Here is a 25,464-nt window from a genome sequence, read left to right as displayed (position 1 = left end):
CTGGTGGGCGAAAACAGATACACTTTTAAAAATAATTGCTTTATTACTGCTTTCAGGAAAAGGGGGCAGGGGACAAAAGGAATATTACCATGCAGACAAAATACTTCAATCCATTGCTTGCTGCTGCCCACTCAGAAGTCACAAAGCTGCAACAGAGCCGAGTTGAGGGAGACCTCCTAGTACGTGTCAATAGCAAAAAGGGTGAGGGGACAGAGAGAGGGAGACAGCCTTGAGCACCCTAGAGCTTGTGGCCAGTCTTGGAAAGCAGGATTGAGAAACCCCTGGTCAAATCCCAGGAGAGCTCCTGTCAGTAGATCAGCTGTTCTAGGGGTTAGATGTGCCAGTTGTCCAACTCCATACAAGGCAGCTCCTTCTCTCCAGTGTGCTTACTTTGGTCACTGACACCAGCAGAAGGCAGAGCAAGCTCCATTAGTAAATCACTGGGTGAGAAGTTGGCAAGGTTTCTGACTCCCTATTGTTTAACAGTAACAACAATGGATTTTTGTATGGAAGGACTGTGAGCTCAGCTCAGTTCTGGCACTTAAACTAAATCCATTTGTTCAGCAGTGGCCCAGAGCCAGCATATTCTTAATTCTGTTTTTTGCACCAGGCTCCACTGGCCATGAGACATGCTCCTGTGTCTTGCTCCTCTGATGCATCTTGATTTTCTGCAGCTCAAGGAACTTGTCTAAGTTCTCTTCCTCAAACCATTCCCATTCCACAAGGAATTTGTTGCACAAGGCATGGCATGGTAGGTATTGTTTCTTTACTAACGAGAACTGACTGCAAATCTGTGCCTTAGATGACCATGAGTATGTGAAGAGCACCTGTAAACCCAAGGCAGCATATCTTTGTTTCCTTCCCCCCTTTCCAGCAGAAAGTGATTGACCCAGGTCAGCCTTCCACAACTTGCTACCCCCCAGAGATCATTGGGCTACAACTCCCATCATTGCTGATCACTGGCCAGTTGGGAGGTGGAGTCCAAAACATCTGGAGGACTCCAGGCTGGGGAAGGCTGCCCCAGGTACTTGGCAATACTTGAAAGAATGGCATGGATCCAGAAGAATCCCCATCCCGGGCAGACAAAAGTTGAGATTACCTGGAACTTCTTCTGTAGGTACTGTCCGAGGACACCTTTTGCTCTCTGTTCAACAGGCAAAAGTGATTAGTTTAAGCTAGGCTTCCCTAAATGCTCTATTAAAACTGCACAACAGCAGTCAAAGGATGCAGCCAGCCCAGCTTTTATGGACATGATCCAAGGAAAAACTACATGTTATTCTAGAAGCATGTGTCAAGTGGCCACTATTTTAAAGAAAAAGCAGCTGCTGATCTGGATTGGGGCCCCAGTATTATTATTATTATTATTATTATTATTATTATTATTATTATTATTATTATTATTATTATTACATATTGCTCTGTAGATCTCAGGGCAGTTCACAAGGTTCCATGCCAGTTTCCTAACCTAAGTCACCTTCCTCAGCTGCTATTTACCCTCAAAGGTGCCAATGAATGCAAACAGCAAGGTGATGTTGAGAGAAAAAACTGATATGATAAGAAGCGAATACTGGAATGGGGCAGTGGCTACTTTTTCTTCAACATAAGTGGCTAGTTTTAAAAAAGAAGTGTGAGTAAAATCCAGTTTAGTCTTCAGCACAGAGACACATGTATGTCCCAAGTCCCAAGCATCAGGGTGATTGTGAGATTGGTAGAAGTGCTTCCCCCTTCTGGATGTTGCTCCCAGTTACAGAGGACATCAGGCTTGTCCACCCTGCTGCTTGTCCTGTGCTTTCTAGGCACAGGTCTGAGCAGTTTTGCCTTTGCCACTTTCCCCTGGAAATCCTACTCTTTAGCGCTCAATTGGAACAAAGGCAGTCCACAGAAAATCTGACTGCCATTTGTTCCAATTCAGGGCTAAACAGAGGGTTTTCCTGAGGAAAGTGCTGGGGCAAACTAAGGTGTGGATAAGCCCATCTGGTGGCAACATGATTTGGATCACCATAACTCTGTACACAGTCTTACATTATGCTCGCGGTGATGAAAAACCTTGGACAGGGTACGTGATGGGGAGAAAGCAGGGGAACAGGTGAGGGAGAAGATAGTAAGCCCAAATCCTGGAAAAGGGCTAGAGAACCTTACTAGCTGTATTCACCTCTGGGCAACTCAGTTGTGTGCAAAGACAGAGGCAAAGGTGAGAAGAGCAAAGAATGTAAAGTTTTACCTTTGTACACTAGGCTAGTTTCTACTCACACTCTTCTTTGTTTTCCCTCCATCCAGGGAAGCAAGAGGCTTTATCTGAGTCAAGGACACATTCTAGCCAGGCTAGACAAAAACACTCAAGGAGAGCACAAAACAAGACTAGGAGGGGGTAGGGCTGGGAAGAGTCCCAAGGGAAGCATTTGTCTTCAGTCCCTAAGGTTCCCCACCCCAGCTATTAAAAGAGCTGCTGTAGCCCAGGTTCAGACATAGGTAGCATCCTTTCCTTCCAAGAATGTGTGAGCTGGGTCCTCCTACTGCAACAGGAAAGAAATTAGGATCCCACTCTCCAAGGGCAGATTAGGCGTTATCTGCAGTGGAAGTCCAAAATGCTGGTGGCAGACCTCTACCTAAAGCAGAAATGGAAGAGTTTACAAGAGTGCAATCACTCTCTTGGCCACTAATTGCGGATCCCAAGGGAACAGCACTGGTTCTGCTCTTGAAAGAACAACAATTAACCAACAGCTGCTGTGCATATTGTTTATTGGAGATACCGTTTATCAACAAGTGTTCTGAAAAAAAGAAACTCAGCTTTGATTCCTTTCCACAACAATGTATGAACAGTGATCCATCTCCAATTCCCATCACAGTTTAAGTACCAACATTGTCTTTCAGGAAACAGCAACTTGACATTTTTCAAGAGATTCACCAAAACCAAAAAAAGGATTGTCCTTAATCTCCTTCCTCCTATATATTAGTGTGTGTAGTAGTGGAAGAACTAACTTAAACCACATGAACTAATATAGAAAAGTAGTGGTCCCTTTAACGCAGGAATGAAGAACCTGTGGGCCTCCCAATGTAGTTGGGACTACAACTCCCATCACCCCATAACCACTGGCAGGGCTGACTGGGGCTGATGGGAGCTGGAGTCCAGCAACATCCAGAGGGCCACAGGTTCCCCACCATGTGAGCAGATCACTGTGGAAAAAGAAAGGCTGTCACATAAATACACTTGCTTCCTCTGAGCAGAGGGCACTAATCTGCTCATCACATTCAGAGCAACAGGCAAAGGGGAAGTAGGGTGAGCTCTTCCAACCAAGAGAAAAATAAGGCACTAGGGGAGAGTTGGGGGGGGGGTGGCCTCACATATACCGCACTTCCTTTCCCAGGGTTTGGGCCAGATGTGCCTTTTGTGGAAAGGAAAACTTGATTGCCTAGTTGAGGCAGAGGCTGCTGGAGAGAAGGAGAATGGATAGCTGCCACCATATGGGAAGACAACAACAGGTGGACAAGCAAGGACCTTTCCCCCACCACAAAAAGACACCGCAGGCTTCAAGGAAACCGGTCCTCGCTAGACCTCAGCAGTTCGCTGTGGAATGCAGCCCTCCATCTCAAGTGCTTCAGGCCAACCCTCATACTTGTTGGAGCTCTTTTTGTTCTTGACGTGCTATAAAAATAACAAAATCAGGGTTTACATGGATATTTCACACTCCTCTGCTTCTCCTCCCAGATTTTATCTAAGGCAGAGGTAGAGAACCTCCAGCCCTCCATATATTGTTGGACTCCACCTCCCATCAGTCCCAGCCACCATGGCCAATAAGTCAGAATCAATGGAAGTTGGAGACCAACAATATCTGGAGTGCTCCAGTTTCCCTCATGTGTGAGCTAGTGATTTCAGGATTTCTCTGAAATACAGGCATTTCAAGGTGACATCTGTGAAAAGGAAAAATGGTTCAGTACCTGTTCAAAAGGACTTTTGTTCTGCACCCCTTTGGCTCCAACAAAAACCCAGCTATCTCGAAAAGCTAGGTCTTTGGCAACATTGCTGCCCAGTTCTGAGAAGATTTTACGGGTCTCCTCATTCATCCTAGAGGGAACAGAAAATGTGAGTAAACAAACCTCTACTATTCACTCTTCTGGTCCCACCAACACAGTAAAACATTATTCTTTCTGGAAAAAGTTCAGTGTGGTGCCAAGAAACTACTGTACAGAGCAAGACTTTCAACTGGAATTTCTTCTCCCATTCAAATGCTGTAGTGGTGTGAGAAGTTGTACTTAAACACAAGTTATTCCTTCAGGTGAAAAAGCCCTGTCCTGCACCAAGTCTGGCAATCTCCCTTTGATCCAATATTCAGCAATGGGGAACCAGTGCCCCCACCATGTTTCTTGTCTACAACTACTATCATCCCCAACGACTGGCCATGCTGGCTGGGAATGCTAGGAGTTAGGAGTCCAACAGCACCTGGAGGGCCCCTGCTTCCCCATCTCTGTCCTAAACCATAATATAAAGCCACAATATCTTAATTTCAAACCCCCTCTCTTATAAGCTTATTCATACATGCATGCCCATCATTTGAAAGTTGCAGCATCAAGCACCACACATTGCCTGTGTGGAGGAGTCATTACCAATCAGATAGAACTTTCATATTTCATGTTTTCATATTTTAAACACTTTTTTTGTCTTGTTACCCTATTATGTTAACATAAGAGTCCCTGTGGCAACTTTACATTGAATGGTGGCATATAAGCACACCAAACATTTCTCAGGACATTCGGACACACGTGCTTGTTAACAGGTCCAGGCTGCATGTTCATCAAGGTGTGCTGAACCAAAGGTGAACTGTTCCAGAGGCTTTGCTAACGCCATCTTGTTAGTCAAAATAACCCCACCATTAATTGGCAGTTGCTGTAGCAATAAGGTCATGTATGTTTATATACACTTGCTTTGATATAAGCTAATTGGCTTGCTTTGATGTTATCCTTATCTGTGGGCTTGGGGTGCTGGGCTCTGAGCTCTGACCTCAGAAAGGGGAACTATCTGTAACACTTGGGTATTTGCCACCTATGCTGTCATTTGGGCAGGTGAAGTGATAGACAAAGTAACATATGTTGGATGATATGGAGTTATGCAACTCCCGAGCCAAGGAGAGAAGTACTGTATTTTTCACTCTATAAGACGCAGCAAACCATAAGACGCACCTAGTTTTTGGATGAGGAAAACAAGAAAAAAAATATTCTGAAGCCAGAACAGCAAGAGGGATTGCTGCACAGTGATCCCTCTTGCTGTTCTGGATTCTGGGATAGCGGCGCAGCCTGCATTTGCTCCATAAGATGCACACACATTTCCCCTTACTTTTTAGGAGGGAAAAAGTGCGTCTTATAGAGCAAAAAATACGGTAACTTAAAAACCTTTAGAAGACATCTGAAGGCAACCCTGTATAGGGACTTTTTATTGTTTAATGTTTTGTTATGTTTTTTATATATGTTGGAAGCCGCCCAGCGTGGCTGGGGCAATAACTAAAAATTGGGGTATGAATAAAAATTGTTCCGGCACCTCTCACCACACCTCTGGTTCACAAGAAGATTCTCCCTGGAGCGCAAAGAGGACATCCTCTATGGGCAATGGAGAGGGTCTTCTCATGAGCCAGAGGTGCACTGGGGCTTTAATGAGGCTCTTCAGCCTCCTGGGCTAACAGTTGATGCGCATGAAGAAGCCTCCCCTGCCTCAGCTCTGCAAGCTGCCCTGTCTCTCCAGCTTGTGCAAGCAAGCAGGAGGGACAGGGTAGCTTGCAGAGCAGACACACAGGGAAAAAGCTTCTCTGCTCATCTGCTCTTCCCCCTCCATAGAGTTGCCCTGCCCCTCCTGCTTGTGCGCGGAAGCAGGAGGGACAGGGTAGCTTGCAGAGCAGACACACAGGGAAAAAGCTTCTCTGCTCATCTGCTCTTCCCCCTCCATAGAGTTGCCCTGCCCCTCCTGCTTGTGCGCGGAAGCAGGAGGGACAGGGTAGCTTGCAGAGCAGACACGCAGGGAGGCTTCTTCCCTGTGCATTATCTCTGCCCGTTCACACAGCAGCCCTCCCTCTTCCACTGGTGCAGAAGCAGGAGGGACAGGGCAGCATTCCTGCACCTGTTTTTCTAGAAAAAAAAGCACTGTTTATATTCACTTGCTTTGATATAAGCTAACTGGCTTGCTTTGATGCTATCGTTATCTGTGGGTTTAGGGTACTGGGCTTTGAGCCCAGAAAGGGGAGCTATCTGTAAGACTTGGATATTTGCCAGTCTATGCCTTCATCTGGGGAGGAGAAGTGATGGGAAATTCTAGACAAAGTGATGTATGCTGCTTTGTATATAAAGAATGTGTGCACATTTGCTTGGGTGCAGACAAGCCATCTCCCTGCTGCTGTGTCTGTCTCGAACATGTAACGGCTAGGAGACCTGGCAGGCTGTAAGTCTACTCCTTTCTTTAATAAAGCACTCTGGTGTTTTTGGCATCCTTCTTCAGGATACCTGCACTCAACCACTCCCATGATCCCTCCTTTGGGCCAGCGGTTCAGGACACAAAGGCTGAGTAATGAAAGGATAAGTAATCAAGCCATGGGTATGCAGGTCTGAATAAGCCCTCAGTGGCCCCCATGCTAGATACAGGATAGACCACCCTCTCAGTCATCTGAAGGAGACCAACTTTGGATCTCAGAGTCTCAAATGCTAGGCATAAAAAAACAGATGCAACAAACGGCTGTCTTTTCTCAATACACTCCCAATTTTACTTGAGTACCTGTTAAAAGGGGGATTCCCCAGCCTCCCCAACAACCGCTTTGCATTAGTTTTATATAAGTTAGGTAGCTTCCTTTCAGGCTGAGTACATTTTTACTACATGAGCATAACCTGTGCTGGCTGTCTCCCTGTTTTGTTTTTGTTTTTATTAAAGATTTTCTTGTTTTACAGAAGTAAGTATAACTGTCCCCCTGTTAACACTCACTTTGTGGCAGGATCATCGTATGAGGCCACAAACACCAGCGTCCCCTCGTGCAGCGGCCGGATAAATTTTAACAACTCATTCACATCTGGAAGGGTAGGGAGAGAATGGAAGGAGATCTCAGAACAACTGTTCCTCCCAAATGTCATAGACCAAAGGCTTGCATAAAGGCTACAATTCTGCAGAAGTGCAATTCTGCAGAGATGGTGGCATAGGGTGTAGAATTCAGCATTCTGAAAAACGTAACTTTAAAAACTCCAAAGTGGTTGGGGCAGATATGCAAGTGCAAGTGGGCAATGCCTGCTGAATTATTAGATGATAGAAGGGTGGCTGGACACAATTCTCAGAGGTTAGGTGTGAGGTTTCAGCACTCTGCTTAACCTCTAGCCCTTCCTCAGTACTAGCAGAGACAAATTAGGAATACATTGTGCAAAAAAGGGTGTAAGTATCAACACAGAAAATATGCAAGTGTGATCAATGTGCAAAGCAATTATTTTATGGCCATGACCCCTAAAGTCTGTTCCTTTACAAGGGATGCCCTCCACATCATCAATATGCTGCAATCTGGATGTGCCCTCTTGATGCATTTACAGTGTCTTGACCTTTGAGGATCCTTTAGCACATGCATTTGTACTAGGTCTTCTGCTTGACTCAGGGCCCATTCCCCCTATCAAGCATCCAGAGTTGTGCTGGGTGTCAAAGCACATTCTAGTCCCCTTTCAGGTCCAGTATGCACCAGTACCACAAGCTATTTGCACAGCCTCAGGCGCCCCTGTTCACACAGACCTAGCCTGCAAATCCATCCACTGTTGTTCCGCCTCCTGCCCAGAGCTCTTGGCCTGGTGAAAAAGCAGTATAGAGTGACAGCAACCCTATGCTATAGCCTCTTCTTAGGCAGCCTCTATCTTCTGTAATCCAGTGCATGTTAGTCAACATGGCAACCTTCCTTGAAATTATTTTGCCTTCCTCCTAAAATTGATGGACTATGCAGATAAACTAGATAAACTAACGGGAAGAATTCGAAACCAGCGGGACCAGACATTCACAGAAGATTGGCGTAAATTTACGGACTATTTGAAAAGTAATTGTGATGATCAGATTACATTTGTAGGTTTGCAGGAAGTTTTGTAAGGGGAATAATTTGAATTATTGTATTATTGAATGAAAAGGATGACGTTAGTTATGATAATTAAAGGCAATATGAATTTAAGAACTGCAGAAGAAATCATAAAAATGGGAGATCATCAGAGGTGCTGATGGAAGTCCAAAAGATTGTATAAGAGGTGAAATTTTGTGGAATTTATGACAATTAATATTGTAATGGTTCTAGGGGTTGCTCGTGCATAAGTCGTCGCCACACCTGGCTGAGTTACCTGGGTGAACCCTATTCTGTCCGGACAGCCACTCCCCCGTGGCTGTCTCAGTCGCTGGCAGAATCCGTCAGTGGGCATTTCTTGAACTTCTTCCAGCAAAGAAACTCTTTGACGCCTAGTCTCCGCCTACTCTCCCTGCGCAGAAGCCTTCTGCGCAGGGAGGGTGTGGGCAGCGGAGGATCCGTGCTCTCCCCGCTGGTCTCCGGCGAGGAGTCATGGAGCCACCTCGCCAATTCCCCCATCTGCCCCCCTTCTCCACTGGTGCTACGCTGATTTCCCTCCCCAATAGATGGGCTGCTTCTCTCCCTCCTGGGACGCTCTCCGTAATCCCTCTGGAGCCCTCCCTCTCCCTCTGGCTCCGATGGCAGTTCCCTGACAAATATGTTTTCAAATGAATAAAAATTATTATTATTATTATTATTTAAATTATTTTGCCTTCCTCCAAATCCAAAGGCTGCTTGTGCCCCCATAACCATATTGGAACACATCCTTAAGATTTCTCAAATAATCCCTGTATCTCCCCTTCTTTTTGCCCCATCTTGAGTACCAAACTCCTACCAACACAGCACACTCACCTCCTGCCCACATGTCAAAGAACTTTGCATCAATCAGTTCTCCATTCACTCCTGCAAAGCAGAGCAGAACAGGACAGTGTTGGTGACTAGTTTTTATGTTGCCCTACAACAACATCACTCATGGCCACCACCCTCTCAAAAGCCCACCTTACCATTCACCAGTGCAACGTTCAGGCCCCGGCCTACATTGTTCTTCACGCTGCTCATTAGCCTGAAAGGAAGATCAGGGCTGGTCAGAAAATGTCCCATCAAGAGATCTAAGTGAGGCTAGAGTGGGGTCACATCTGGCTGGTAAGGCTTTCCCCTAGTTTCTTCCCCCACCCCAATATCCACCCATAGGGGATTGCACCTGAGCAAGTAGATGCAGCCCATGAGCATCACCACCTCCAGTCAGGTTGGTGACAGAAAGGCTTTGAGAGCCACAGTGGCAATGACTCACATTTTATCCTCAAGGCAGATCTTGGGCCCAATGACATTAGCTGCACCGCTCATGATCCGGAAGGCGAACGAATTGTCTGGGCAGGCCCGAGGAAGGCCACACTTGTACTTCTTAGGCCTAGGTTCTAAGTAGACAGCAAAGGAGAAATCCTAAAGCCCCATCGTTACAAGTACCCTTTTGCGCCAAACAGGATGCTTTCTTGCCCTGTCAAGAGCTGAGCAATCTGTGGACTCCAATTCCCATCAGCCCCAGCCAACAGGGTCAATGGTCAAGGATAGGAATCCAGCAACATCTGGAGGACCACAGGTTCCCCAACCCCACACTTCTGCATTGCTCTTAACTGCCGGTGATGAGGAGAGGCACAACAGTGATTAGTCATCCAACCCCAAGATACAACAGTGAACGTCACCTAAAAGATCCTGCCCACCTTATACATTATAATAATGGAATTCCTGGGGCAATCCTCTCTGGGAATGCCTTGCGGGAGATTCTGTGATGGCTGCCAATGCCACAGGGCTAAGTGATGCTTTTTGTCTCACTCCTCCCCAGGGAGGCTGACTTGTGCTTTCTTTTGCTTTTCTCACTGCAAGAGTGACCATCCTTCCCCCCCCCCCCCAATTCTAGCAAGGAGGAAAAAAGAAGGGATAGCAGAGGGGGAATAACAGAGGCAATGGGCTTTTTTCTATTAGGATAAGGAATGCTGTACAACAAGGCAAGTAAGTTTTAAGATAAGACTAGACAAGAAAGATAAAAGGCTTAAGAGTGGACCAGGCAAAAAAAAAGGCCAAGAGAGGCAAGTGTAACTAATCCGAACTTGGGCAAGGCAGGGAAGGAACCAGGATGGAGCCTTCTCTACCTGCCTCAGTCTTCAAAGCTGCATCAATTAACCCTGCCTGTCTTGAGGGGGACACCCCATGTCTGGACACCTCCCTTCCACTGATAGCCACTTTTTGACCAGCTGAAGGAAAGCTGTTGCCAGGAACTGAAGGAGACTTTTGCATGGAACCGGCAACAGCTCTCCAAGAGGCCGGGTTGTGGATTTTCCTGACGTCAAAGCAAACATTATTTTAAACCCAAAGACGGCAGAAAGTTACATGGAAAGCACGTGCTCTATGACTGAACTATGATAACACTTCTGCTCTTAAAGTAGGAATGAGGCTTTCTGGGTGTTCCTTTGGGACTCCAGCTCCCATCAGTTCCCCAGCCAGCATGACCAAAAGCAGAAAGCTGGGAATAAGTATTGCTTTGAACAGGCCTTCACATGCTCCACTGTACTATCCTCTACTTCCACTCTCTCAGCTCATCTGAACTCACTGCGGTGTCTACTGTTGCTGCCTGCTTTCTCTGCCGTGACCACTCTGATCTCATCAAGCATGCTGGCCAAATCTTGGCGAATAACCCGAGGACATTGAGGTAAACCAATATTTTCTAGGGATGGCAAAACACACATAAAGAGCCAGAGGAGATGCAGAAGAAAAAGTGATGTGGAACCCTCATTTCCCACTTACCCTAACAAGCAAGGATGAGCAAACCCTCTAGATCAGAGCTTTCCAAATTGTGTGTCATGACAAGTCAGTGTGTCAGCGTGTTGCAAGAATGCTCCTTGTGCTCCTCCCAGGGCTGGAAAGGGGTTAGTTTAACCTCTGGTTTGCTAGTAAAACTGTATTACTGTGTCGCAAAATGATGCATGTAAAAAATGTGCCACCAACATGAAAAGTTTGGAAAACTCTGCTCTAGGTGCTGTTGGAGTCCAACGCCCATCAGCCCCAGCCAGTATAGCCAACGACTAGGGATGATGGGAGTTGGAGTTCACAGTACAACATAATCTCTCCTGAACTGGTCACCTCAAACTCATTTCCTACCACAGTGGAGTGGCAGGGAATCACTACCACCACATCTGCTGCTAAGGGAAATTAATGATTCCACTTTATCTTAAGATATACCACAAAGCCACCCCAAACTGAACCCCACTCTATCAGATAGCTACTGAGAACCGCAATACAGCACAGAACTGTACTAGATAGCCAATGAAGACTTCTCTCTGCCACCCCTTTAATTTCTGTGAGCATTTTGTTTGGTCTCCCACCACTGCTTGGTAGTTGGTGCTACATGACAAACTGTATGTCCCTCAGCTGGTGGTGCTGTATGATGGGCTATGATTAGATAAATCTCCCATTTCCCCCTGAGGATTTCCTTGCTCTTTCCCTTTGCCTTCTCCTTGATCCAAAGTGACAATCAGCACTGTGAAACAAGCAGGATCTCTCTGGTTTATCTCAGTTGCACTATGGGAAGTTAAAAAAGTCTCTCCATTAAGTGGCAGAACAGTTCAACACAGTTTAAGAGTGCCCAAGCTCCAAGACCTGTGTTGCTCCCAACAAAGTCAGAGTGAGTGATGAGTTTGCAAACCAGGTGTGTGTTAGTGTAGACCCCATAAGAATGTAGCCAAAGCCATCTACCTGATGTAGGAGGATTCTCAGGACCTGCAAGGAAGCAAAGAAACAGCTGTATCAGCAAGATCCACTCCAGATCTTGTGCCCTGCCTCATCACTTCAAGGATGTAGCAGCAATATGTCAAGATTAAAATTCCTTTACTCCTCAAAACACCCCAACAGGACAGGTGCCAAAGAACTGATTTAAAACCTCTTCAGTTTATTTATTTAAAGTATTTTATCCCACCCATCATCACAATTCAATACTAGGTCAGGAGATATATATATAAAATTGTAAGGCTTGGAGGCGATACTCAAAAAGCAAGAAAAGAAACACTCTTCTTGCACTCTTCTTGGATTGTATCACTAGGCTGAGCTATCCAGTTTGCAAAATCACTCAATTTCATCATTAAAATAACAGTGTAATGTTTGCAGGGGGAAAAGCAGCTTCTTTATGGTGAAAAGTAGATTAGAACTTCCCAGCCAAGCAACCAAGGGTGCCAAAGGCTACCTGAGCATACATATATTCCATCACTGAAGAAATAAATGTGTAACATCTCTAAAGCACTATAAGAACTAGGCAAATAAGGATTTAGATGTAGAGTCTAGACATTTAACAGGAGTGAAATCTCAGGTGCCAGAAAAAAATGTAGATCACACTTTAGCTCAGGGATGGGGAACCTGTGGTCCTCCAGACAATGCTGGATTACAACTCCCATCAGCCCCAGGCTGATGATGGGAGTTGTAGTCCAGCAACAGTAGGGCCACAGGTTTCCCACCCCTACTCTGACTAGTAAAATTTAATTATGTCAGTTAAAAAAACACTATATGGGATGGCTCCTGCATTTCCACACTATAAGCTGTGATAAAGGGCGGTATATAAATCAAATGACTGAGTCAAGGTCCTTGACTCATAGACAGAAGTGGGATGAGTAGGAAAACAAGATCAACTAAAACCAAAACACAGCAGCCTAGTATAATTTCCCAGCTACGCAGATCATCTGCTCCCAGTATTCCTGTGGCACAAGAGGAAGACTTAGATCAAACCAGGCCTGACGGAATGGCCTCAGGAGGGGACTTTACTTCTGTGTTAAATAAAATTTATGAAAAATTGGATAGCATAAGTAAGCAAGTGACTGAACAATCAACTAAAATTGATCAAAATACAGCCAGTATTAACAATTTGACTCAGCAAGTTAGTTTAAATGCTCAGTCTATTGGGAAACTATTGGAAGACACTACACTAAACCGTAAAACGGCCGAGGAGGCAAAAGAGAAAGTAGAGGCTGTGCAAGAAGAAATAAAACCTATGTGTAAACAGATAGGTGAACATCAGGCACTTCTGTCTATGATAGAATTAAAAAAATAAAGAGATTAATCTGAGGATTAGGTCAGTACCAGAACTTGAAAAAGAGGACTTAATTGAGTATTTGACACAGGAATTTGCAGAATTTTGGTCTTTGGAAGAGGATAAAGACTTTAAGATTGTAAGTGCATTCAGACTTGGAAAGGGAGGGAGGAAAAACAAGTCGAGAGACTGTTTGATCTCCCTCAGAACGAAGGAAGAAAGAGATAAGATACTGAGTGCGCACTTTCAGAAGACTTTAGAGATCAAAGACTCAAGAGTGGAAATTTACAAGGACATCCCGAAACATTTACTTGAACTCAGAACTAACTACGGAGACCTAGTGGCATTATTGAGAAGTAACAGAATCGTCTTTAGATGGGAGTTCCCCCAGGGGCTATCCTTTACCTTTAAAGGGAAAAAAGTTAAAATCAAATCAGTTGAAGATAAGGAAAAAATTTTGAGTGACTACGGAGAAGACCTTCAGAAAGGGATTGAGGAAGAATTAAGAGCCTTGAGATCTGGACCATTAAGTTCCGCACTTACACCTTTGGGACTTGACGAGCCTGGGAAAGCGATACCACCGTCAAAGGAGGAAGAACTTTTGGGAGCAGTACGAGGAAAATAGAACTACTTCAACATGTCCCTGCAACTATTAAGTTGGAACATTCATGGTTTGAACTCCCCTGAGAAGAGGAGGAAAATCTTTCATTTATTAAAAAAGGAAAAAATGGACTTAATTTGTCTACAGGAAACACATGTGATTAGGCTTCACAGGAAAGTTTTAATTAACAAAAGACTAGGCCAAGAATTTTTGGGACGCAGGTGGCGCTGTGGGTTAAAGCCTCAGCGCCTAGGGCTTGCCGATCGAAAGGTCGGCGGTTCGAATCCCTGTGGCGGGGTGCGCTCCTGCTGCTCGGTCCCAGCGCCTGCCAACCTAGCAGTTCGAAAGCATCTCCGGGTGCAAGTAGATAAATAGGGACCGCTTACCAGCGGGAAGGTAAACGGCATTTCCGTGTGCGGCTCTGGCTCGCCAGAGCAGCAATGTCACGCTGGCCACGTGACCCGGAAGTGTCTCCGGACAGCGCTGGCCCCTGGCCTCTTAAGTGAGATGGGCGCACAACCCCAGAGTCTGTCAAGACTGGCCCGTACGGGCAGGGGTACCTTTACCTTTACCTTTAGGCCAAGAATTTATCTCATCGGATAAAGTAAAGAAGAGAGGAGTTGTTATTTATGCAAAAGAAAGCCTATCACCAAAATTTCTTTTTAAAGATGAGCAAGGAAGAATTCTGGCAATTGAAATTCAAACCCAAGGAGAAAAATTTTTGATTTTAGGAATTTACGCACCAAATGAGGGGAAATCGGAATTTTACAAGAAGTTGCATGAGACAATGTTGGACTATATGGACTATAACAACATCATTATGATGGGAGACATGAACGGAGTGGTATCTACGAACATGGATAAAGCACAAAAACAGATTGTAACAAAAGAGGGCAGGCTACCGAAAACGTTTTTTGAATTAACTGACAATATGGATTTGATTGATATTTGGAGAACTAAAAATCCCCTAGGAAGAGAAGGGACATTCTTTTCTGAAGCCAAAATGACATGGACTAGAATTGACCAAATATGGATAACTAGAGGACTGGCACCTAAGACAAGAAAGGTGGAAATCTGCCCAAAAACTTGCTCCGACCATAATGCTGTAAAGATGGAAATGAAACTAACACCAATCGGTTCCTTCAGATGGAAGATGAATGATGCCCTATTAAGAGATCAAGAGATTGTCAAGAAGGCCCATAAGACTTTGAGAGACTATTTTGAAGTAAATTTGAAAACCACGGTTGAAAAAAGAGTAATCTGGGACGCAAGTAAAGCGGTGATGAGAGGGTTTCTGATACAACAGAATGCAATAAAAAAGAGAACTCAAAATGAGAAAAAAGATAAAATCTTGGAGAAAATAAAAGGAGAGAAAAAAATTAAGATCGAAACCAAAGTCACAGGAGATTCTGAGATAAATTAAGTTATATCAGGTTCAATATATGAAACTGATAAATCAGGAAGTAGAATGGAAAATTAAACAGATGAGACAAAAGACTTTTGAGTCGGCTAATAAATGTGGAAAACTGCTAGCGTGGCAGTTGAAAAAAAGACAGAAGTTAAATACGATTACAAACCTTGAGATTGAAGGGGAAAATATCCAGAATCCTGTGGAGATTAGAAAATGCTTCCAGAGATACTTCAAACAACTTTACACACAGGGGCCACAGAAAGAGATTGACATAGACCAATTTTTAAGAACTAATGGATTACAAAAAATATCTCAAGAAAATAAGATAATGTTGAATTATAAAATAACAGAACAGGAGATTGAAGGTGCCATTCAGAACATGCAACTGGGCAAGTCTCCAGGGCCGGACGGGCTAACCTCCAAGTATTATAGGACTTTGAAAGACTATATAATCCAACCACTAAAGGAGGTGTGCAACGAAATCATGGAGGGGAAGAAGGCGCCGGAGTCGTGGAAAGAAGCTTTCATCACACTTATACCAAAATCTGAATCTGAAAAGACACAACTCAAGAACTACCGTCCCATATCCCTTTTAAATGTGGATTATAAAATTTTTGCAGATATTTTAGCTAACAGATTAAAAAGAGTGTTAACTGAAGTGATACATAAGGATCAGGCAGGCTTTCTCCCAGGCAGACATTTGTCTGATAATACAAGGAACATAATTGATATTTTGGAGTTACTGCAAATGAATATTAACACAAAAGCAGTTCTAATTTTTATTGATGAGGAGAAGGCCTTTGATAATATTTCTTGGAATTTTATGAAGAAAAATCTTAAGGGAATGGGAGTGGGACAGGGGTTTGAAAATGGTATAGATGCAATCTATTCAGAACAAAAAGCAAAATTGATAGTTAACAATGTGGTGACAGAAGAATTTAAGACAGAAAAAGGAACACGACAGGGCTGCCCTATCTCTCCATTATTATTTATCTCGGTCCTGGAGGTGCTGTTGAACATGATTAGAAGGGACCGGTTGATTAAAGTAATTCAGGTCGGAGTAAACAATATAAATTGAAAGCTTTTGCAGATGACCTGGTTTTGACATTACAGGAGCCAGAATCTAGTACGAAAAGGGTTTTAGAACTGATTCAAGAATTTGGTCATGTGGCAGGATTTAAATTGAACAAGCTAAAAACTAAGGTTTTGGAGAAAAATTTAACACTAATGGAAAAAGAAAGGTTTCAGAATGAGACAGGTTTAATTGTGATTAAGAAAGTGAAATATCTAGGGATTAATATGACGGCAAAAAATTTGAATCTATTTAAAGATAATTATGAGAAATGTTGGTCAGAAGTTAAAAAAGATTTAGAAATTTGGTCAAAATTGAAGCTTTCCTTGTTGGGTCGAATTGCAGCTATAAAGATGAATGTATTGCCAAAAATGTTATTTTTGTTTCAAACTTTGCAGATTGTGGACAAGATGGATTGTTTCAAGAAGTGGCAGAGAGATATTTCCAAATTTGTCTGGCAGGGCAAAAAGCCCAGAATAAAATTTAAAATATTAATAGATGTTAAGGAAAGAGGTGGGTTTGCTCTGCCAGACATTAAGCTTTATTATGAATCAGCAGCATTCTGCTGGTTGAAAGACTGGCTGCTTCTTGAGAACACTGACATTTTGGATTTAGAAGGTTTTAATAATGTTTTTGGGTGGCATGCATATTTGTGGTACGACAAGGTTAAAGCTCATAGAGCATTCAAAAATCATATTGTCAGAAAAGCGGTGTTTAATGTCTGGACAAGATACAAAGACTTATTGGAAAGCAAGACCCCAAGGTGGTTGTCACCTATGGAAGCTAAGGCTCTGGAAAGGCTCAATATGGAGGCCAAGTGGCCGAAATATTGGGAGATATTAGAACAAGAAGGAGACACTTTGAAATTGCAGAGTTTTGAGAAATTAAAAGATAAAGTGCGAGATTGGTTGCATTATTATCAAATTAGAGAGGCCTATAATTTGGACAAAAAAATAGGCTTCTAGGTGGAACTTGATTGTGTAAAGGGGAACACAAAAAAGGGAGATGTGAGGAAGTCAAGAAAGAGAGTTATATAGACATAAAGCTAAAAAGTGGATTTTCTCTTTTTTATGTCTTTATTGTCTTCTTATTTTTTCTTTGTGTGAAGTATTTTTTCTTTTTGTTTTTGTTGTATGTTTGTTTTATTTGCTAAAACTTTAATAAACATTTAATAAATATATATATATAAATCGAATGAATAAATGAATAAAAATAAATAAATAAATAAATAAATAAATAAATAAATAAATAAATAAATGTGATCAAGTTTGACACTATCCACTTCAACATGGGTCTTCAGAGTCCAAATCTATGTTTCAGGGATTAGGCACCTGTGGCTCTCCAGGTGTTGGACTACAACTCCTATCAGGCTTGGCTACTGACCATGCTGGCTCAGGCTGATGTGAGGTGGAGTCCAACAACATCTGGAGGGCTACAGGTTCCCCATCTTTCCCCTACATTGTCACAAAGCTCACTCAGTGACCCTAAGTCCATCACTTTCTGTCTGATCCAACCCAGACTAGTAAACAAGCTCACAAAAAGTTAGAAGCATTCAAAATTTCTTAGCAGCCTGCTGGGGGTTTGCAGTGGAGGAATTGAGGGGTCCAGCTCCAAGGGCCTTCTGGCGGTTCCCTCCCTGCAAGAAGTGAGGTTACAGGGAACCAGTCGGAGGGCCTTCTCGGTAGTGGCGCCCGCCCTGTGGAACACCCTCCCATCAGATGTCAAGGAAATAAACAACTACCTGACTTTTAGAAGACATCTGAAGGCAGCCCTGTTTAGGGAAGTATTTAATGTTTGATGTTTTATTATGCTTTTAATTCTGTTGCGAGCCACCCAGAATGGCTGAGGAAACCCAGCCAGATGGCTGGGATATACAGTGGTGCCCCGCAAGACGAACGCCTCGCAAGACGGAAAACCTGCTAGACGAAAGGGTTTTCCGTTTTGGAGGTGCTTCGCAAAACGAATTTCCTATGGGCTTGCTTCGCAAGACGAAAATGTCTTGCGAGTTCCTGCGCGTTTTTTCCCCTCCCCCCTTTTTCTAAGCCGCTAAGCCGCTTATCAGCTGATCCGATAAGCCGATAAGCCGCTAAAAGCTGCTAATAGCGCTAATAGCACTAATCCGCTAAGCCGTCAATGGGCTTGCTTCGCAAGACGAAAAAACCGCTAGACGAAGAGACTTGCGGAACGGATTCTTTTCGTCTTGCGAGGCACCACTATATCTATATCTATATCTATATCTATATCTATATCTATATCTATATCTATATCTATATCTATATCTATATTATTAAGCTCTGTATATTCTCCAGCATTTCTACACTAGGCATGAAACAGACAGCTGCCCCCCACCTCAGCAGCCTGCTTGGATCTCATGCTAGGTTCAGAGGCGTGATGGTGCACCCTGTCCATCTTCTACCAGCCTACATGCTATGGCTAACAAACAAGTGCTTAAATACAAGGCTGGCCTAACCTCCTTTACAGGGACATTGATGGGGGGGGAAGTGTTAAAGCCCATGTACATGGCCCTCAACTCCCTTGGGTTACAAAAATTAGCAAGGCAGGGAAAGGGGAGAATAAATAAACTGCATTGGAACAGTAAGTGCAAATTCTGCAGAAGTTACATAATTAGTACTCTCGGAATTATTCATTGGAGCAACATCTCATGTCTGAGGAAGTAAGTGTGAAAACATCAGCAGAAAATAAATTGCACTCAGTAAATGTCAGAAGATTTTGCCATGAGGGAGCTTCTATTTTAAGCCTAATTACAGTGGTGCCTCGCAAGACGAAAAGAATCCGTTCCGCAAGTCTCTTCGTCTAGTGGTTTTTTCGTCTTGCGAAGCAACCCTATTAGCGGATTAGCGGCTATTAGCGGCTTAGAAAAAGGGGAGGAAAGCGGAAAAAAATCGCAAGACTCGCAAGACGTTTTCGTCTTGCAAAGCAAGCCCATAGGGAAATTTGTCTTGCGAAGCGCCTCAAAAACGGAAAACCCTTTCGTCTAGCGGGTTTTTCGTCTTGCGAGGCATTCGTCTTGCGGGGCACCACTGTACTCTTCTAAAGTCACATGTTATAGGCACAGAGACTTTAGTGACCTGCGACTGGGCTCCATAAAGGTCTCTAATCTCACTTCTTTTTTTAGGGCCATGTAGGGCTAGCCCAAGACACTGAAACACTCACAGATACAATATGCTCATAGCACAGTGGAACTTTCTCAGCAGCTCACCATGCAGCCCTCATGGAGCAGATGACAAGCATGAAATGAATGAAGGCAGGGGCCTTCTCCCCTTGTCCGTCCCTAGCAGCTGGTATTTGGAGTTACACTGTCTGAAAAGATCCACTTGGATCTCATGGCTAATAGCTGTTACTAGACCTATGCAATGCTAATCTAAAAATCACCCTAGCCTTCCAGTTATTCTGCTGCCAGTTCCACACAGCCACCACTAGATCAGGTATGAAGAACCTGGGGCTCTCCAGAGACTGTTGGACTCCAACTTCTATTAGCCTCAACCAGCATAACCAATGGCCAGAGATGATCAGAGTCCAACAACATCTGGAGGGCCACAGATCCAATCCCTGCTCCAGGTTTAACAACCATAGTTGTCCACTTTCTCCTTTTCCTGAACCCAACAACATGGCTGGGAGTGAAGCATGGAGAAACAGGCGCAGGTAAGGCAGTGGCAGCTGCAAAGGCAACTGTTCCACCATGACCCAGTGCTCCAACCCTTCCCCACCATAGCCCCCATCCCCACTCCTAGCTGTTCTGGTTCTTACTCCTGAGGAACTGCTGCAGGCGAGAGAAGCCACTCTGGGTACCCAACAAGACGCTGACAAGGATCCAGGTCAGTCCTGCTGTCAAGACGATCACAACAACACGAAGGGGACCTGAGATGGTTAAGACAGACAAAGTCAGATCTGCAACACCACCAGCAAACCCCTGAATGATTGAACCTAACTGCCGCCATAATGCAGTCCTTCTTACTACATCTTTCCCTTGTTGTCCCAGGAGCTTAAGGGCTCCAAAAGGCATATCTGATATCACTGGCTAAGTGCTGCAATTCTGTGTCTTAACCAAATCTAAATGTTTCTTTCAAGCTAAAACTCACCTGCTAGTCTCATGGCCCCTTGAGGGTGTCTGGAACCAGCGACAATCCAATGCTACTAGGCTCCTGAAGTGCCAGGGCAGGTGAGGGATTCTGAGATGGGTTAGTCACATGCACCCTTCAAACTACAAAGATCAGAAATGGTAATCTGAATCAGCCCAAAGAATTTTTAAAACGCAAACAGCCCATTCTGTAGTCTGCACTACTCAAAAAAACATAAACATAAAAATGTCAAACAAATATTAAAGTACTACTTTCACAGCACCCAACGAGACAACCAAGATAACAATCATGTACTATTTCCAGACTATGGGCCATTTCATACATTTACACAGCAACAAACCCTGGTTTGCCCTCTCAGCAGGGAGCCACAGTCAAACCCAATTTTAATTTTATTTGAAATAGATTTATTCTGCCAAAACAGTCAATGCAGGCCCCTGTGGTGGCAAACCATTAAGAATAATTTATGTACTAATTAATGAATCTGTAAAAAAACAAAACCCTCAATTACTTAAAACTGTTCTGAGGCTTTTTCTTACAATCAAGTGGTATATATATATAAATTTTATGAAATGAATAAATAAAATATATCAACATCAGACTGCATAAAAAACCCCATCAACCCACAGGAAAGGGGAACCTGTACCCTCCAGGTGTAGTTGGACTACAATTCCCATTATTATTGCTTTATTGCTTTTATATCACAAAGAGGTTCTCCCCCTCAGTTAATCCCAACAACCCTGTGAGGTAGGTTAGGTTGAGAGGCAATGTCTGGCCCAAGGTCATCCAGTGAGCTTCATAGCCAAGTGGAGATTAGAACACTGGTCTCCCAGGTCATAGTCTGACACAAAAACCACTATACCTGCTGGCCATGCTGGCTGCTGTAAGGATGGTGGAGCTGGCGTCCAACATCTGGAGGATGCTAAGTCTCCCAACCCTGTGCTAAACCAATCCAAATACTCTTCTAAAAATGAATAGTTTTCATTAACCTCCTAAGTATTTAGACCAATCAGGGGAATTCCATTTCTGGAACATCACAACCCTCAATCATGTTGTTGCCAACCATAAAGAGACCACAATTATACCTGCCAATTCCTCAATGGCGTATGACTGACAAACAGACCTGGCTTTCCCTGACCTCAGAGGCACCTAGCATCTCACTGTTTTCTGAGTGACTTGGGAGCTAGACAAAAATTCAGGGTGAAACCCCTGCCTATTCTAGTCCCAGACTCTGTCCTTAGTTTATGTTACAACAGGATGAAGTGTCTCATCCTTGCCTTCTACCCCAGCTCCGAACTGGGGGGGGGGGGGGAGAGGGAGTTTATCCTTGGACTTGTATTAGCATCAGAAGCATTTGTTGCACCCCTAAAGGTAGAATGACAGAAATGAGTTTTGAATTCTTTCTCTCCAGTTCAGAGCTACTAAGCCAACATTTGCAATACCCCTCAATCAAACATACAAAAAGTGAGCAGGTGAGGCGGTGGGGAGAGCGATGGCTGACAAGATCAGCAAAGCACATGTGGTGCAGCCAGGCAGAAACACTATCTTTGGGAAGTTCACCCACAAAGAGATCCCAGGGAAGATCATCTTCGAGGATGATAAGTGCCTTGCCTTCCGTGACATTTCCCCACAAGCTCCAACCCATTTCCTAGTGGTTCCCAAGAACCTTATTGCTCAGTTCTCTCAAGAGCAAAATTCTGATGACGCTCTTCTTGGATATTTAATTATTGTGGGCAATAAATGTGCAACTCAATTAGGGCTGAGGAGGGGATACCGAATGGTGGTGAATGAAGGGCCAGTCTGTCTAACAAGTGCATTTCCATGTCCTTGGACATGTCAGATGGGTTGGCCTCCAGCTTAAGAAGGTGGGCAAGAAAGAATGTTGCCCCCAAACTCCCTCAACAAATGTTTTCAAAACCCAACTATGATCAGTAACTTCAGTAACTTAAACTTTCCTGTGAGTACAATTGAAGTTGTGCAATTATTGGACAATAAAGTTACAGGCATGCTAGCTCATCCAAAAAGAAGAAACCTGGAAAAGTACAATAGTATGTCCAATAGGACTTCCTCTTAAACCTGTAAGGCAGCTTTGGATGTATCCAGATACATCCAGTCTCCAGGTACCCAAGACCCTAGCTAGTCTCCCTGGGTTCCATGGGACTTAGTCAAATATCAGTGGGTTTGGATTGAAGGTCAACATAAGCCCAAGAATTGCACCTGACAACTTATCTGTAACCAGTGCAGCTCCTTCAAAGTAGGCATTATACTACAAGACTTCAAGCAAGAGTTTTGCACCTACATTTTTTAACCAATTGTAACTACTGGACACTGTCCAATCTCAAAGTAAACACAGCAGGAATCTTTATGGCTAGCGGTGCAAACAACTGTGTTCTGTTTTAAACATGTCTTTGTCCTGTTTAAAAATCCAACACATGAAGAAGACTTCAGCAAGTCACCATGGTAAAGATGTTTTACAACTGAGATGCAGTGACTGAGGAATGTCCCAGAAATGTTGTCAAACCACTCACTGGACAGCAGTGAGGCCTGGTCTACAGCAAAACGAGGTGGTACGAGCAATGTTTTGAATGCTCTCTCACATTAAACAAAAAACAGGTGCACAGTATACTGTGAGGGAGACCTGGGCTAGAACTCTCCTCTCATTCTGCCATGTTTTTTAGGTGGTTTCTCTTCACTTGCTTGTTTACATTGGAGAGTTTTGGGGAAAGAATGTGGCTTCTGGCCTAGTGACTGAAGTGGTACGATGCATTGCAGAACCTCAGAATTCTCTATCACCCTCTCATTCTGCTGCCTGTCTGCAGACCAGGCTCCATCGTTCAGCCCGGACACTGAGATCCAGCGCCGAGGGCTTTCTGGCGGTTCCCTCATTGCGAGAAGTGAGGCTACAGGGAACCAGACAGAGGGCCTTCTCGGTAGTGGCACCCGCCCTGTGGAACGCCCTCCCATCAGATGTCAAAGAGATAAAGAATTACCTGACATTCAGAAGACATCTTAAGGCAGCCCTGTTCAGGGAAGTTTTTAATATGTAATGCTGTACTGTTTTTAACACTGATTGGGAGCTGCCCAGAGTGGCTGGGGAAACTCAGCCAGATGGGCAGGGTATAAATAATAAATTATTATTATTATTATTATTATTATTATTGAAGTGGCTTCCACTGTATATTAGCAGCATTGGCCTAGGGTTCAAGTTCCTACTCCACTATGATCTCTCTGGTCACGGGATCTTGGCTAATCCTGTTCATCCCGTTCCTCTCTGCTCCACATCATCATTTGTCCTCAAAAGCCACAGGGGCAAAACAAGGTACCGGTAATCACCTCAAAGAAATTGCACAGTACTGTAGTTAATAACAACCCCCTGAATTCTAGGGAGTTGAATTGACCTCGATATCTTTCCTGATCCCAGAGCAGGCTTCAGGATTATGGTGGGGGGGCCTGCCCTGCCACAATTGCCACGAGTGAACCGCTCCTTGTCTGACCCTGGGGCTCTTTTCCTTTTAACCTGCCCTGGATCTCCTCTCCACCTGCAGTTTCGGGGCTGGGGAGCCAAGGATCCACTCATCGCTCGACACTGGAAGGGGATCTGATACACACTGAGAGAGAATTTAAAGCTGCTCGGATTTCCCTCCAATCTGGACCTTTGGGGCAGCGGAGCTAAATCCCCCATCTTGTTCTCCAACCCTCCCCAAGTTACTCTAAAATCAACCTTTTAAAAAAATTTCTCCCTCCCTCCCTCCCTCCCTCCCTCCCCTCAGGTGACAGGCGGGCCCCGAGCCTTTAAAAGCTGCACGGGCGGCAGCGGCGCAGCTCCTGAAGCCTCCTTCCCGCCCGCCCGCCCGCCCGTCGCTACGCAGATGCTGCTGCTGCTGCTGCAGGGAAGCGAGACCTGTTGCACTTCTGCCTGCCGCGACCCAGGAAAGGACGCCGGTTCCCCCCGTTGCTCTCGCTCGACAACCCCTCGCGCACCCGCGTCCCTTCCGCCCGCCCCCCAAACCCCGAGGCAGCCCCCTCGTCTCTCGTGGCGCGCGCGGGGCCCACATACTCAACTCCGCCGCCCAGCGATCTCCTCCACATGGCGCCCCTCGATTCTCGCCCGGAGGCGCCGGCCTGGGAAAGCGCCTCCGAGAGGCCTCCGAACCCCGCCGCTCCTGCGCCGCCTCACCCGGATTCGGCCTCCAGCAGCAGGATCTTCCTGCTACTGGAGCTCGGCGCCGGCTGCGGCTCCTCCCGCCGGCTCCGCCCAGCGCCCCGGGGCAGCCGGCGCAGGCAGAGGTGGCAGCGGAGGCGACCCGCGCCAGCTGCACGGAGCGGCGCCCATAACACCACCTGCTCCTGCCTTCTTTTGAGATGGTAAATGCTTTAGTTCTTGAATCCAAGTCACAGGCCTACCCTATTCATGCACAAAATATGCCCTTAGGATTTGTAAGTGAAAGAACTATTGGAAAAGGTTTCTCTTCTGTAGAGGAAATATTTAGAGTCATCAGGAGAGCCAAGATGGCTTTTTGGGATGGTTCTGTGTGCTAAAATAAGGTGCAATTTTCTTAGGAAACATTTCCTAAATTTTGAAGGGTGAAGGATTGGTTTTCTGTGGAGTGTGTATCTGCTATGTTTGTGCAACCTAAAATTTTATAATGCTACCTACCTAAGACGCAGGTGGCGCTGTGGGTTAAAGCCTCAGCGCCTAGGGCTTGCTGATCAAAAGGTCGGCAGTTCGAATCCCTGCGGCGGGGTGCGCTCCCGCTACTCGGTCCCAGCACCTGCCAACCTAGCAGTTCGAAAGCACCTCCGGGTGCAAGTAGATAAATAGGGACCGCTTACCAGCGGGAAGGTAAACGGCGTTTCCGTGTGCGGCTCTGGCTCTGGCTCTGGCTCTGGCCAGAGCAGTGATGTCACGCTGGCCACGTGACCCGGAAGTGTCTCCGGACAGCGCTGGCCCCTGGCCTCTTAAGTGAGATGGGCGCACAACCCCAGAGTCTGTCAAGACTGGCCCGTACGGGCAGGGGTACCTTTACCTTTACCTTTATTTGGGACTGCAGCTGGTGTTAGCTGCATTGTTTTATCCTCCAAAATTCAGATTTCATTTTTCACTGCAAGCTCAGTTTCAGTATTTTAAGGGGTCACCAGTAATAGGGCCAGGGGCAGCTATTCCGCA

At 44.9% G+C, this 25,464-nt stretch overlaps 1 protein-coding gene and 1 long non-coding RNA gene across 5 annotated transcripts; one reads left to right on the top strand and one right to left on the bottom strand.

Moving 5' to 3' along the window:
* The first annotated feature begins 614 nt into the window (after positions 1 to 614).
* On the top strand, positions 615 to 3,389 carry LOC307206101. Its single transcript, XR_013834275.1, has 2 exons — positions 615 to 751; positions 2,278 to 3,389. It is a non-coding gene; the product is annotated as an uncharacterized lncRNA (long non-coding RNA).
* FAM3A (FAM3 metabolism regulating signaling molecule A) lies at positions 2,723 to 24,564 on the bottom strand. Of its 4 annotated transcripts, none has more exons than XM_079958892.1 (11): positions 24,355 to 24,529; positions 20,301 to 20,422; positions 19,969 to 20,079; positions 11,796 to 11,819; positions 10,654 to 10,767; positions 9,340 to 9,463; positions 9,053 to 9,111; positions 8,901 to 8,951; positions 6,956 to 7,040; positions 3,937 to 4,063; positions 2,723 to 3,643 (listed from the first exon to the last, which is right to left on the bottom strand). In XM_079958892.1, exons 2-11 carry the CDS (start codon positions 20,311 to 20,313, stop codon positions 3,548 to 3,550), a joined length of 804 nt encoding a protein of 267 aa, XP_079815018.1. In that variant the 5' UTR covers positions 20,314 to 20,422; positions 24,355 to 24,529; the 3' UTR covers positions 2,723 to 3,547. The 4 variants fall into 4 exon arrangements, with proteins under 4 accessions (XP_079815018.1, XP_079815019.1, XP_079815020.1 ...); XM_079958893.1 differs by lacking the exon at positions 24,355 to 24,529 and adding an exon at positions 24,199 to 24,220; XM_079958894.1 differs by lacking the exon at positions 10,654 to 10,767 and having other exon boundaries at positions 24,355 to 24,525.
* Between the last annotated feature and the right edge of the window lie 900 nt (positions 24,565 to 25,464).

The sequence above is a fragment of the Podarcis cretensis genome (assembly GCF_951804945.1).
Source record: "Podarcis cretensis genome assembly, chromosome: 17".
In the NCBI taxonomy this organism is placed as follows: domain Eukaryota; kingdom Metazoa; phylum Chordata; class Lepidosauria; order Squamata; family Lacertidae; genus Podarcis; species Podarcis cretensis.
This window is presented reverse-complemented; position numbering and strand designations above follow the sequence as displayed.